General features: G+C 43.0%; 1 protein-coding gene across 1 annotated transcript; it reads left to right on the top strand.

Annotated features, from left to right (window-relative positions):
* The first annotated feature begins 2178 nt into the window (after window positions 1-2178).
* On the top strand, window positions 2179-11914 carry LOC117406649 (APC membrane recruitment protein 2-like). Its single transcript, XM_034010843.3, has one exon. It carries the CDS (start codon window positions 2258-2260, stop codon window positions 4250-4252), a length of 1995 nt encoding a protein of 664 aa, XP_033866734.3. The 5' UTR covers window positions 2179-2257; the 3' UTR covers window positions 4253-11914.
* Window positions 11915-13114: the final 1200 nt, after the last annotated feature.

Raw genomic sequence — 13114 nt, 5'->3', positions numbered from 1 at the left:
CTGCATTTATTTTGCATGGATTTTAGATGAAATAGTGAATGTGTACAGTGCTAGTGTAATTACATTATTAATTAATTACACTGCACTGTTACACATTAAAACACAGCCTACCTACTGTACCTTTCTCATGGCAGCTTCTCCAATGGCGATCTTTCAGAGGGCAAGACAAGTGAATGTTTTACATGTAGGCTACCTCGTTATCAAAGAGCACTTCACTGCATGAATACAGACATTGTGTGACATCAGTGAGGTGGAAAGGTCATTTAGAATGAAGCGGCAAGACCTCAGAAGGACTTTGTGTTACAGAGCAGCTCGGTAGAGGAATGAAAAACCACAGCTTTCTTAACCAGCCTGTTCTTCAGTCAAAGTTCAGCTGGCACACCACAGTGTAACCCTTAGCCTCTGGATGTAAGGAATGTTCCACGTTATATTCTGTGTGCTATTTCTTACATTGCAAGGGGGGGGCAGGTTAATGGCTGCTCTCGGTACCCGCTGCAGAGAAAAGACATTGGAGAGCTCTGTAAGGGTGCTTTTAACTTCTCGGGGTTTAAAAAGGTGAGTCTTAACAAGAATACAGATACATTATCTGAGATAACTGTGATATTACATACCCGTACCAAGTTGCCCTTTAAGAGAGGTGGAGGGAATGTATTTGCTATGCAAGGTTTGACTCCACAATGATCAGGAGAGCAGTGAAAACGATGCTGAGGTCGTATTTGAACATGTTCTATCTAGAAGCTGCTATTTCAATCTAGTTAGTATTAACAGGGAGTGCAAGCACACTATTACTGCTATTGATTATTGTAAAACAAAGCTCAATACAGTGCTACCTTTAAATTTATTATTACAAACCCAGTAATAACAGCATAGCGGAGTCAACATATACAACACAAGAGCATTAACACCCTGCTACAGCTATGGCTTGTCAGTAAAACCATGTTAGTTATACACTATGTACAGTACTGGTACCAACACTGTACGCTGTGTTTACTTTTCCCCCCATTGTTTTAGATTTCAGGTTTTGGTAGTTATAATAAAGTAATCGGATATAATTCTGTCTTAAATACCATAATTAACTGGCAGTAATTCAGGGTACATTCAGTGCTTATAGTGGTGCTATTTTAAAGTGTATGCTTATTCATGATTCATTCATTCATGTTGTTATTGTTAGGGTTAGGTCAGAGTTATGGCTTGACTTCATTTCAATTCAATAGTAAATCAATCATGTGTTTATATAGAATGATGTTTCAATTACAGACACTTATTTTAAAGTGTTTAAAATGCTTTGACAGCAACTTGTATTCAATCACATGTTAAAAGGGTTCTGCTCAGTAATTCATTTCATAAATGGGTGTTTCAAGCGGTCAAAACATTTTATAAAAACATATTATCAAGCCTATAGGAACTGCTGGCACGCTGGCAAAGCTTTGCATGGGTGCTCACGGGATGTCATTTCAGGGATCCCTGGGGTGTGTTTAAATAAGTACCTTAAAGACAAAATGGATAAATAACAAGCTTTCTGTATTTTGTTAATTGTTGCATTTCTCAGTCCTGTGCTTTACTATGCATGCAATTCCATTTTCTCTCACTTTTTCTTTGTATAAAATGTGAACAACAGCACAAGTCCTTGAGGTCTGGAGTCCTCTGTGTTTTATAGACATCATTAAATAATTAAGTGATGACGATCTGGAAGGAGATAAAATATGATTTCAATTAATTAATTGAATGCACAGAACAGCATTGTGCACCCCTGGTGTACTCTATACACAGTGTGTCTGTATATTCAGCAATGTGCATTTAGATTAAAACGTATATAATGCTAATGTATAATATTTCAACAATAATGCAAATTAAATTGGAAATTGTCCTCTGTTTTATGTAAGAAATAAAGATATTTATTTTTACATGTCTTTACCCATTCAAATGAAATGCTGATAAATGAAAGAAATGTACTAATGCATGATGTTCTTATTCTTTTTCTTATTGTTAAGATGCCTGTTTGATTGTGTGATAGGGATTACAGAACACACTGTGAGAAAATCTGCTCTGTGCTGCACTGGTTAACAGAAAGAAAAAAAATCTTTCTATCATGGATGACAGGAGCCTGGCTCCAGTCCACGGCTGACGAAAGCTGCTTAACCCCCTTGGTTGTCATGGAGACTAGCTAGAGCAGCAGCGAGGCTGCCAGTGAGAACATCAGCATCTGCGGGGGTCTGCAGGAAGAAAACAGACAGGAGCAGCAAAACACACAGCAGACATGGACTCGCATTGTGAGTGCAGCGAGCCTCCTCTCTCCGAGCAGCAGCAGCAGCAGCCCTCTGGAAAGATTAACAAGGCTGCTTTCAAACTGTTTGGGAAGAGGAAATCGGGCAGTGCCATCCCCAGCATCTTTGGGGTGAAGAGCAAAGGGGAGGGGAAGAGCTCTGGGCAAACGAGGCTCGCAAGGAGCAAGACCCACGATGGGTTAGCCGAGGTTGTGTTAGAAGGCAGCAAGAAGGAGGACTGCTCCAGCAGCGAGCAGCTGAACGCTGCTTTGTTCGCAAAGACGGACGGCAGCCTGGCAGTGACAGCCAGCGGATCCGTGACCAAGTCGCTCAGCTTCTTCTCCGTCCTCAAGAAGAACGGCCGAGGGGAGAACTCTGAGCCCAGGGCTGGCAACAGACAAAAGAAAGGGCTGAAGGGGCTCTTTAGCAGCATGCGCTGGCACAAAAAGGAGAAGAACTTCAAAGAGGAGAAAGGAGGGGAGGCATCGGATGCTCAGCCAGGGGTCATTCAGCCAGCCTCCCTCAATGCCAGCTTGGAGTTTATCAAGGAAGAGGTTCGGCAGTTGCCCCAGTCAGAGCCTGAGCTCAGCACAGAGCAGGCTGCACAGGAATTGCCAGTTGTGGGACCCTCTGAAGAGCCGAAAGCTTCAGTGTTAGAGGAGCCTGAAGCAGCCGCAGCAGCAGCGGATTGTGCAAGCCCTCTCCCTGAGTTATATAACCATGTAAACAAGCAGGAGGAAGCTGCTGCTGAGCATAATGAGGGCCAGAGCCAAGGGGAAATGGGTGTCACCAAGGAAGAGGGCCCTGGGGATACCATGGCAGCCGAAATCTCAGGGGCGACCCAACCCCCTGAGCCTGAATGCAGCAGCAGCAGCTCCCCGGAAAGCGCGCCTCTCTCTTTTGGTATTCCCACCACCACCATCACCCCCCCCGAACCGTCTGCTGCCGACCCGCCCTCGGAGCAATCCATCGACCGCATCTGCTCCATGTTCGCGGACGTGACGTCCCTCAAGAGCTTCGACTCGCTGACTGGCTGCGGGGATATCATCGCCGACCACGAGGAGGAAGTGGGCAACGGGAACAGGAACGGGAATGGGAATGGGAATGCTGGAGGGAGTGTGGAGAAGCACCCACCGGCGCTGGGGAAGATGAGGGTCTTTCCCAAAAAGAACCAGAGCGGTAGCGTGGTAGCCTACCAAGGGGGTGGGGAGGAGATGGCCAGCCCTGATGAAGTAGACGAGACCGATCTGCAGGGGTTCTGGGATATGCTGCCCCAGACTGAGGAACTCCAGAGCCAGCCAAAAGAGGAGGCTGTCCAGGAGACCTCAACGAAGGCCGTTGAAGAGAAGGTGCTGAAAGAGACAGCCCCTCTGAGCAAGATCCTGGGACTCAGCAAGATTCCTGTAAGCGGCACCAGCAGGGGAGTCAGGAGCAACAAAGGAGGGGAGGAAAGCAGAGAGAAGGACCACCAGGAGAGCGTCCCCAACAGCGATGAGGGATACTGGGATTCCACTACCCCGGGCCAGGAGGAGGAGAGTGGCAGCAGCGGCTTCGCGCCCAAGGAGAGCATCCCTCGGGACAGCTGCAGTGGAGACGCACTCTACGACCTCTACGTGGACCCGGATGAGAGCCTGGCCGGCGTGGTCTCTTCAGACGAAGAGATGTCCCCCATGTCCACGTCCGAGCCTAAGCTGGCTCCCTCCTCCTCCTCCTCCTCCGAGACCACCTTCCGCTCGCTCAAGGGCAGCGCCAGCCTCCCCAGGGACTCGAAGATCCCCATCAGCGTCAAACAGATTCCCTCCCACTCCGCCAGCCATGGGGCGCTGGTCCCCAGCCTCACGCCAACCGCGCAGCAGCCGCCAGCAAAGCCCGAGCCGCCCAGAACAAAGATCCCCGTCCCCAGGGTGATTGTGAGGAGGACCGGCAACAAGACTCTGGGAGGCTCTGCAGGGAAGCACCTCGCCTACCAGGACCACTTTAAAAAGTAGCTTGCTCTGTGTTGAAAGGGCCGATATCAATGGAGAACAGTTTGTAGATGTAATGTGAAAAGGCATACATCATCAAAGGCAGAATACAAAAGAGATGTTCAGAGCTCTACTCCAAAATCCTGTTATGGTATAAATAAAAAATATTTTTTACTTCATTTGCTTCAGTTTCTTGCAAGACAAAAATATATATATTTTTCTCTTTTCAAGCTTAAAGTAGACCGCAAAATATGATGTTGTGCCAGTGGACTTTCTATCAGGAATGATGTCTCCTTTGATTCCCCATATGCCTTTACACAATGCAAAATAACAGGAAGAACCACAGCAAAAAAAGTGCCAAGAATTACGAAAAAAAAAAAGTTACTGCACGTGCCGTTCATTAACTGCTCCGGTCGTTGCTGGCAAAGGAAAATACAATCAAAGTTGAACATTTTTGGAGACTAACATTTCAAAGGATATCCGGATGGGATCGTTCAGATAGTTTATGATTTCAATGGAACATCAGGGAATCCCCCCCAAAAAAATAATGGTAATAAAGTATAATGTTGCTTCTGTGGGATTTCTGTCTTTTAAAACGACATGACAAAAGAGAAGCCTTCTTTTTGGATGTATAAAGTGGAAGTAGCTCCTGTACACTATGCTTGGAGGTTCAAAAACAGGCAAGGACTACAGACTCTCAACATAAACATCTGCTCAACAGAGATTATAGAACCGGGACCAGAGAACATTACCCACATAAAGACACGTTCAAATCCTCCTAATATGAAACGGCATTCGCTAGGATACTTTTTAATCTTTGTTACACCCTTTTTGTAGACATTCCTGGTTTTCTCCGTGGACGAAACCCCACAGCGGAGCTCGTTTCTACTGGATTCTTTCAAAAATCAGGGGATTACTGTGCAAAGCACTCGGCTCACGCTCTGTAAACTATCAGGAAATGTGCAGAACCACAGTATTATACCTGCCACTGAATGTGTATAGCAGACTGCATACAGCCATTAAACACCCTCATTGGGTTTTTTTTTCCAGGCTCCTAGGATTGGTATATCCTTCATGCCTTGTGCTTTGGGAGTATTTCATCTGTTGCTTAAATCCTGTGCCAGCTAAGCTAATGGTAAGACAGCCTCTTGGACTTTGCAAATGCGACAAAAGAGATGAGAGAAGGTGTTTGACTTTAACACTATGTGTTGCTCGTAATGCTTAGTTGTTGTGCACACTACTAACATATCACTTAGGCAAAGGTTTGACTCGAAAGTCTTATTTGATACCACACTAGCTGTAGGGAGAGATCTAGAATCACGTTTGCATCTAGAATCGTTCGGTGTGCATCTTTCCCCTTTCCACTAGTTTGTGTTTACTAGACCTTAGCTTTAGCACACACACACACTGTATGAGGCCACCTGTGTCCGTGCTTAATCTTTTACAGTCACTCATTTAAAAAGCAGCTTCTGCTCTTTCAATACAGGTGTATAGAAAATGTATTTGCTGTACTTTTGACTTGTAATACTTTCAAAGGCTGCTGATAATACCGGCAGATGTATTGTACATTTTAATATCCCATGGTACACAGAAATATATACAGTATATTTATATATTTTCATATCCGTACGGAAGTGGTTTACAGAGATATGTTTTGTTTGTAGTTTGTAGTATAGCTGAGAAAGGGAAGCTTGCAGCCTTCTTTTAAGTCTCTTTTCTTCTCAGCTTCTCATTGTGTAAAAGGCGTTACATAGCCCAGTGCTTTGTGTGCCTGTATGGCATTAGTGCCATATTTCAAGGCGCTATTCAATCAAAGACATCGCATGCGGCTGTATTAGCAAAAGAGCTGTGTTAAAAACCGCTCAGTGTAAAATAAAAGATACATTACACACATATGGAATTACTTTATTTCATTATAAAAATCCCTTTGTGAAATAAAAATGATAAGCCTTTTTTTAATGTGATTCTCTCCTAACTCAACCCACTGTAATGGTAATGTAAGCCTCGTTAGATTCCTATTAGAGGCAGAATACTCTAAGACTTTTCCCCAGGTAGTCTCAGTCCTTATCATCTCCCCAGCTGATGCACCCCCCGGGAAACGCTGTGCCCTTCATTAGGTTTTCTCTTGTCTTATAATTGAGGGGGAGCCTCCTAATCACAAGAACACTGCTTTATTGTTCTGTTCCAATTATTTTTATTAAAATTTTCCAAAATTATCATTTATGATTGATGACAAAATGTGCAAAACAACCGAAGTGTCATTAGCACCTATTTCTTTCAGAAAGGAGGAAAGCATCCATTGGTGTTTCCAAAACTAGAAATGAACCGCACTCAGGAATTGAATTCAAGGGCTCCTAACACTTCTAGCAACGATAACACTTTCTTTCTAGCTTTGTAAGGGGAACAGGATTTTTTACCTCTTTCCAGAAAAAAAGTGTGAATGATGCTAAAAGTGTGAATGATGCTTTAGGGGTCATTTGTGGAATTCCCCTCAGTGGTTATGCATTTCCCTTTTTGTTTTTTTTTTTATTCAATTCAATTCAATTTGTACTTCCAAAAATATTCTCAATCTTTAATTGGTCTACGTCGATTTACAGAAAGTCCCTAAAGATAATGAAGGGATGTTTTTGACTGAAATGATAATTATAGTGAAAGCTGTCAGAGTGTTTCATCAAGGCTGTTCTTTTCAAATTCGGTGCAGCATCTACTCATAAAACACAGGAACACCTGGTGTACTGAATGTTCAAACTAGTTTAAGGTAGATGTTTGCAGTTTGTTAGCCGGCTAGGGGGCTGTGGGAACCCTAAATCTAATGCCAATAAAACACAGTATTTAAATGAAATAATCCTCTATTCCACATTCTAATACTGACACCCCCCCAAAAAACACAAAAAAGCAGCATTCGGTCTTAAAACTTTAATAAAATTTTTTTTTTAAAAAACTTTTGTGGTAGGGATTTTTTTTTAAGCACCCAGCCCCTCCACAGACAAATCTAATGGCTGAGGATGGAACGGTGCTAAGCCTCTAGAACTCTAGGTGTAGAATGTTCTCCTCTTTAGTTACAAGATGGAACTACCTGTACTTCCCCATCATTAAGGAAGCTAACTGCCTTGAGGAAACAGGACTTCTGTGAACCAGTGACCTTTGCTGTGTGTGTGTGTGTGCGTGTGAGTGTGTCTGCGCATGTGTGTGTCTGTGAGTGTGTGTGTGTGTGTGTGTCTGTGTGTGTGTGTGTGTGAGTGTGTCTGCACATGTGTGTGTCTGTGAGTGTGTGTGTGTGTCTGTGTGTGTGTGTGTGTGTATCGAGGAGGGGGTTGGAGCCAGTGTAAGCAGCTGTTGCTAATAGCTCAAAGCAGGGCAAGGGGATAAAGAGGATGATTACCAGCCATGAGTAGTAATACATTAAATAGTGATTTTAGAGTAATTACAACAAGACCAACAAAGCCGTGCTCAGCAGGCCCGCTGGGGCGGTGGTCTCATGCAAATGTTCCAGTGAGTTTCAGACACAGGCCTTTGAGAATCAAGCACCCTGAGTTTCAATATCAGAGCACCTGTAAAATAAAATGAAACACGAAGCTGTGTTTCCTGTTCACACCGCCTCCCCTGACTCAGCACTTGCCATGGCACTCTCAAGGCAGCAAAGACCAGTGTGCTGTAGCTGTGAAGAGAAGCGGGGTTAACGGTAAACATGTTTCTGCTGCTGACCCAGATATACTGTGTTTAAGAATAATAAAACACTCTGCATGATACAAAAAAAAAAGGGTTTCAAAGTTAACTGCTGCTTCGTTATGCTTCACAAACCTTTCTACCACCGGGGCTCCTGTATATCGTTCTGAGCTGCGGGTTGCACTTTCAATTATACATTCCCCTGCTTTTCCCTTCTCTTCCACACATTGCCCTGCATTCACTCCCCACAGCAGAGCTGCTGACTTGAGCCCTGAGCTTCGTTTCTGAAAGGCTGTAGTGTTTTCAATGCTTTGTTACAATGTGATGGGCTTCCTGAAAGAATCAGGGGGAGCTGTTCTTTATGTGCATTGTCTCCTTGTACTAAACGTGCAGAACTGGGAAGAACGCAGCGGCCTTAAATCATTTAAACCTGCAGTTATACCTCCTTTCAAACCTGTTTTATTCAGGAGCTAAGTCTCCTGTAACGCTGCTGTTGTGTGGAATATTGCTTATCAATGTCACGAATGGCTGAACACTCTACAGATGCTATACAATATTCACAAGCAGTGCTCTGAATCTCTCCTGAGAGGGAGAGGGAGTCACGTGTCACCAGCTCTCCCAGTGCCATGTGCACTCTGCTGTCTCTCCCCCAGAAGGGCTGCTGGCAATATCCTCCACAAACGCTGTTCGAAAGAAAAATAATAACCTTGTGCTTTAGCAGCACGTCACCCTTCTTGAGAGAGGAGAGCTGCCAGCAAGCTGCTGGTCTTGTGCTGTTTGTATTCCAGCCTGCTGTTATGGATTCTGTTAGATAACACTGAGTGGCTCTGTGTGGGTTCAGGGGACAGCATAGGAACGCCAGTGTAAGTGAGGTGTCCTGAGGTTCTGAAGGACGGAATTATAAATTGAGGTCTAGAAAGGTCACGACCCTGAAGAGAATGCTAATTATAATTGGAGGGTGGGGGTGACTCTGGATTACTTTCCATTCAGGTTTTATGGTCGTTGTTCTTTTTATGAGTGGTTTATTTCTTGATATTTTAAAATAAAAAAAACCTTCAATAAATGTTGCTGAGAGAATATCAGTAGCTTATGCCAATAGAAAACAATGGTGAGACGGAGGGCTCGCTGGATGCAGTGTGGAAGAGAGGGAAAGGACTGTGTGAATAGACAGTATGGAATATGTGTGCAGAATCAGTGTCGTCCTCTTGCTATTGCATGAAGACTAGACTCTAATACAATAAGGGGAGGAGACCCACAACAAGGCAGTCTTCTCACTCTTAGAAAAGGTCACCACATTCAATTAGCACTGTAATTTCTGCCATGCTTTCCCATGGGTATACGATGCATTTATCATCAATTACCATGGTTATTAATCTGCTTTACCATACCTCTGTGCTTTACAATGCTTACCTATGCTTTACTTTCACTGTGCTTTATTACACTTTGCAATGCTTTTTCTATGGGAAACTTGTAAGGGTTAGTTTACCATGCTTTGTTTTTAAATATGCTTTACAAGGCTTTACCATGCTTTCACTGTGCTGTGCTTTTACTGTGGGAAACTTTTATAAGAGCAGTTTTTGGATCACAAAAGGGCATGTGAGGTCATGTGTGGAGAGATGCACAATAGCTGTGCAAGCAATGCAAAGGACAGAGAGAACTGTTCAAGAGGGAAGATGTGTGGCATCTAATACTGTGTTTCCAGGCTCTCCAAAATGCAAGGTCAGTGCGTTAGTGCAGTGGAGGGAGGGAGGGAGAGCGGAGGAAACGGCGAATGGGACAGGACCAGGAATAGATGGTAGAGGTATCTGGGACAGCAGACGGGCAGGCGGTCATGGTTAATCATTCATGTAGAGAGAAGCAATGAGAGATGGAGGGCGCTCTGAACAGGCAGGTGTAGCACAGACTACTGTCAAGTTAAGTGCTTTCTTTTTGCCTTTAAAACACATTATTTATTTATTTTATAATAAGACAACTTTGAGGTATGAATACATGAGTAGTTGTATTCCTTTCAGTTGCTTCAGCCAGACACCACACTTGCACAATGCCAGTAGACAGAGGAACAATATCTCTTTAATGGAAATAACAAAGCAATTCCACAGTGGTATCAAATGTGTGCTCCTTATAAATGTGAGTTAGCATGCAGGCCCAACTTCAGAAGTAGATTATAATCAATGTACAGTGTAACTGAACACTCTGTGCAGCTCAATCTGAATGTGAGCCCCGAGTGTCATGTGATTCACATCTTAGGTTTCCATGGTTACCTCAGTAGGTCAGCCAATCACATCTCGTGGGCTCCGACAGACAGAATAAAAAGGGGCAGGTTTGGTCTGCCTTGGGCAGTGCTTGAATTATACAAGGCAATTAGCTGCTGTGTGTTCGGTTTGAACCTCTGCTGCTCAAATATGTGTGCTGTTTATGGCCAGAAGAGAAATGAGGCTGACATTGACAGCTCAGAAAACCTGCAGAGTGGACCAAACCAGAGAGACGTCACAGTCAAGGAGTGACAACAGTGGGGCCAGTTTCTTGCAATTCGAGTCATTTTTACATCACTGATAAAAATACAACAGTCCTGGTTTGCCTTGTTTATTCATATGCTTTACAATGCCTACCTATGCATTACCATGCATTTGCTGTGCTTTATTACACTTTGCCCTGCTTTTACTTTGAGAAACATTAATAAGGGATGCATTCTTACACAAACAGTCTAGGTTAGACGTTAATGCATTAGCAGCTGGACCACCAGTAAGATACCAACAAATCTCAATCAATCAATCTTTATTTTATATAGCGCCTTTCATAGTGGACCACCATCACAAAGCGCTTAAACGTAAACGTGTGTTCCAGTTCCCAGTTAGGTCAACCAGTATGCAGTTTGTGCAGTGAATTTTAAGCAGGCAAAGTTTACAACATTTGCTTGTCGTTATTAAATTGACAAACACGTAGTCTGGTGCTGTGAGAATGTGTTTCTAGTCCTTGTCTATGGCTTGGCAGTCCTCTTCCTTTGTGATGTGGATGGGAGTTGGCCCCAGCTGAGCTGAACTGGAGAAATCCCATACTTGCACTCGTAGCTGAACTAAGATTCATGAAGTTGTATAGACAGACTGTGCCATCTGTTCCAAATCCAATTACACCGAGGGGTCAGTATACGTATGGGGAGTGGGGTGAGGAGGGGCGTTACAATGAGAAATAAAAAAAGAACTAAATACAGAACTAAATACATGAATACCATGTTATCCTAGAGTTCCTTTACTGGAGATGCCAACTAAAATAGTCAAATAAAACCTTAGCTACAAGCTGAATGGGTACTATTGACTAGTGATAATGTACTGTGTCTGTGAACTGAAGATGGCTGTTGTGGGTTGAAACAGTCTTGTCTCTATCCACTAGGCAATCCTCAATTTGCTGTATGTATTAATTTTAATTGACACATGCTGAAAAGTCTGATTAAAGTCTTAAAGTCTTTTAAGAAAAGTCTTTTAAAATAATAGGACAGTTACACTTTTTGACCACCAGGTGGCGTTAGGCATCATACCGAGTATCAAAGCTGCACAGTACCACCTTCTTCAGGACAGACATGGTTGTAACCACCATATTTACATCCACATGTGGACAAGCCATCTGTGTATCCTGGCCACAAGAAACAAAGCATGATTAATGCATCACGTTTGTATTGTAACTCCAAATGGATCTGACACTCACTTCACACTGGAATGGATAGCAATAGGGTAGCTCTGTTACTGCCACAAAATCAAACTGTCTAATCACTGTTTACAGTATCATTGTGTACATTTTTTTTCCTGTAATGTGATTTTTATGAAAAAAGAAACAAAGTATTTTATTTGTAATTTATTCCATTGCTTTGTGTGATCAGCTCTACTGCATGTTGAAACTCGTGAGTCACCATGCTAACGAATGTAAAGGACTGAGGCGTGCTGCGCTGGAGGTCTCAAACTGCACACATGCATTGTTCCTTTTCAGTGTAATGCTTAATGTGACTAATAAAAATGTCTTCTGGTTGTTGCTATGTGTAAGTGTCTCGTTTATCTACTAGTTATTTGTCATTTGTAAAGGTTCGGGTTAGGATTTAAAGGGGTTAGGTTAGGGTTATAGTGTGCAAAAAGATGTACACATGAAGTACATTGTAACTATACATAATAACATTGTACCTGTGTGTAATTACACATGTATTTAACAAGTAACTACTATGTAAATACACAATAATTTGAGGCACTTCATGTAAAGTGTTACCATACATACAGTATATGCTTTGACTGAGTGGCAGTTGTATACAGTGTATTGTTTTTTAATGTACCGTATCAAAACTAACAGCACAATATAAACTAGTATTTCCATTAGCAGTAAAAGGCAGACTGCATTAACCCGCTAACAACAGCTAATGGTTCTTCTATAAGACAATTGACCTCCTCTATATCAACAAGACCACCAAGGTCGTCACCTTGCTATCGGGGTGAAACCGGGTCAGGCGGTCAGCCATTGAGGTGAAGCTGCTGTAACTTTGCATTTTTAGTTTGCACTGAGTGGGTTCTGTGATCAAAATGCACCACTTTCTAAAAGTGAAAGTGTGAATTTATAACCCAAATATCAGAAAGAAGATATACTGTACATTTTTCACAGAGCCTGTTATTGCTAGCCATCATGTCAATATTGTCACTTGTGCAAGTAAAGCCATCTCCTGCTAGACTGATGAACCAACATGAAAAGCTGCAATAAAAGCAATTGCTTTCCAAACTAAGCCCAAACCCCCTGATGACTAGGATCAGGATTTAATCTCGAGGTGAGCCTTCACTTCCATTGGCAGCTGAGCTATGTCACTGTGGTTTGAACCTAGACTGTATGCTGGAATAGATTTGGAATATGAGCTGGGAGAATTATCTCTGGTCTCTCTGAGTCACCGTTAATGAACAGCTGTTTGCACAGTTAATTAAACTCATGGGGATGCAAAATAACACAATAATACATTGTACTGTTCCATGTCTTAGTCTGATAGAAGGAGTGTGTCACAGTACATCTCAGTGAGTGCGTCACATGACATGTAAACATCCTGTAGCGTGCTCTGTGCTGGAGAGGTCAGTGCGGGTCTTATGCAGATGTCAGTATTATTAACTCATCAGCCTCTAGGGGGGGATCCTTTACAAATGATCTAGGTAACTACAGCACAGTCCTCATCGTTTTAGTAACATTAGTCAACAAGGTCGTTGT

This window comes from Acipenser ruthenus, chromosome 8, assembly GCF_902713425.1.
Source record: "Acipenser ruthenus chromosome 8, fAciRut3.2 maternal haplotype, whole genome shotgun sequence".
NCBI lineage: Eukaryota > Metazoa > Chordata > Actinopteri > Acipenseriformes > Acipenseridae > Acipenser > Acipenser ruthenus.
Note: the sequence above shows the minus strand (reverse complement) of the source record. Positions and strands in the feature narration are given on the sequence as shown.

Coding starts and splice junctions, on each gene's coding strand:
- LOC117406649 (XM_034010843.3), top strand. CDS start 2,258: ATGGACTCGCATTGTGAGTGCAGCGAGCCTCCTCTCTCCGAGCAGCAG.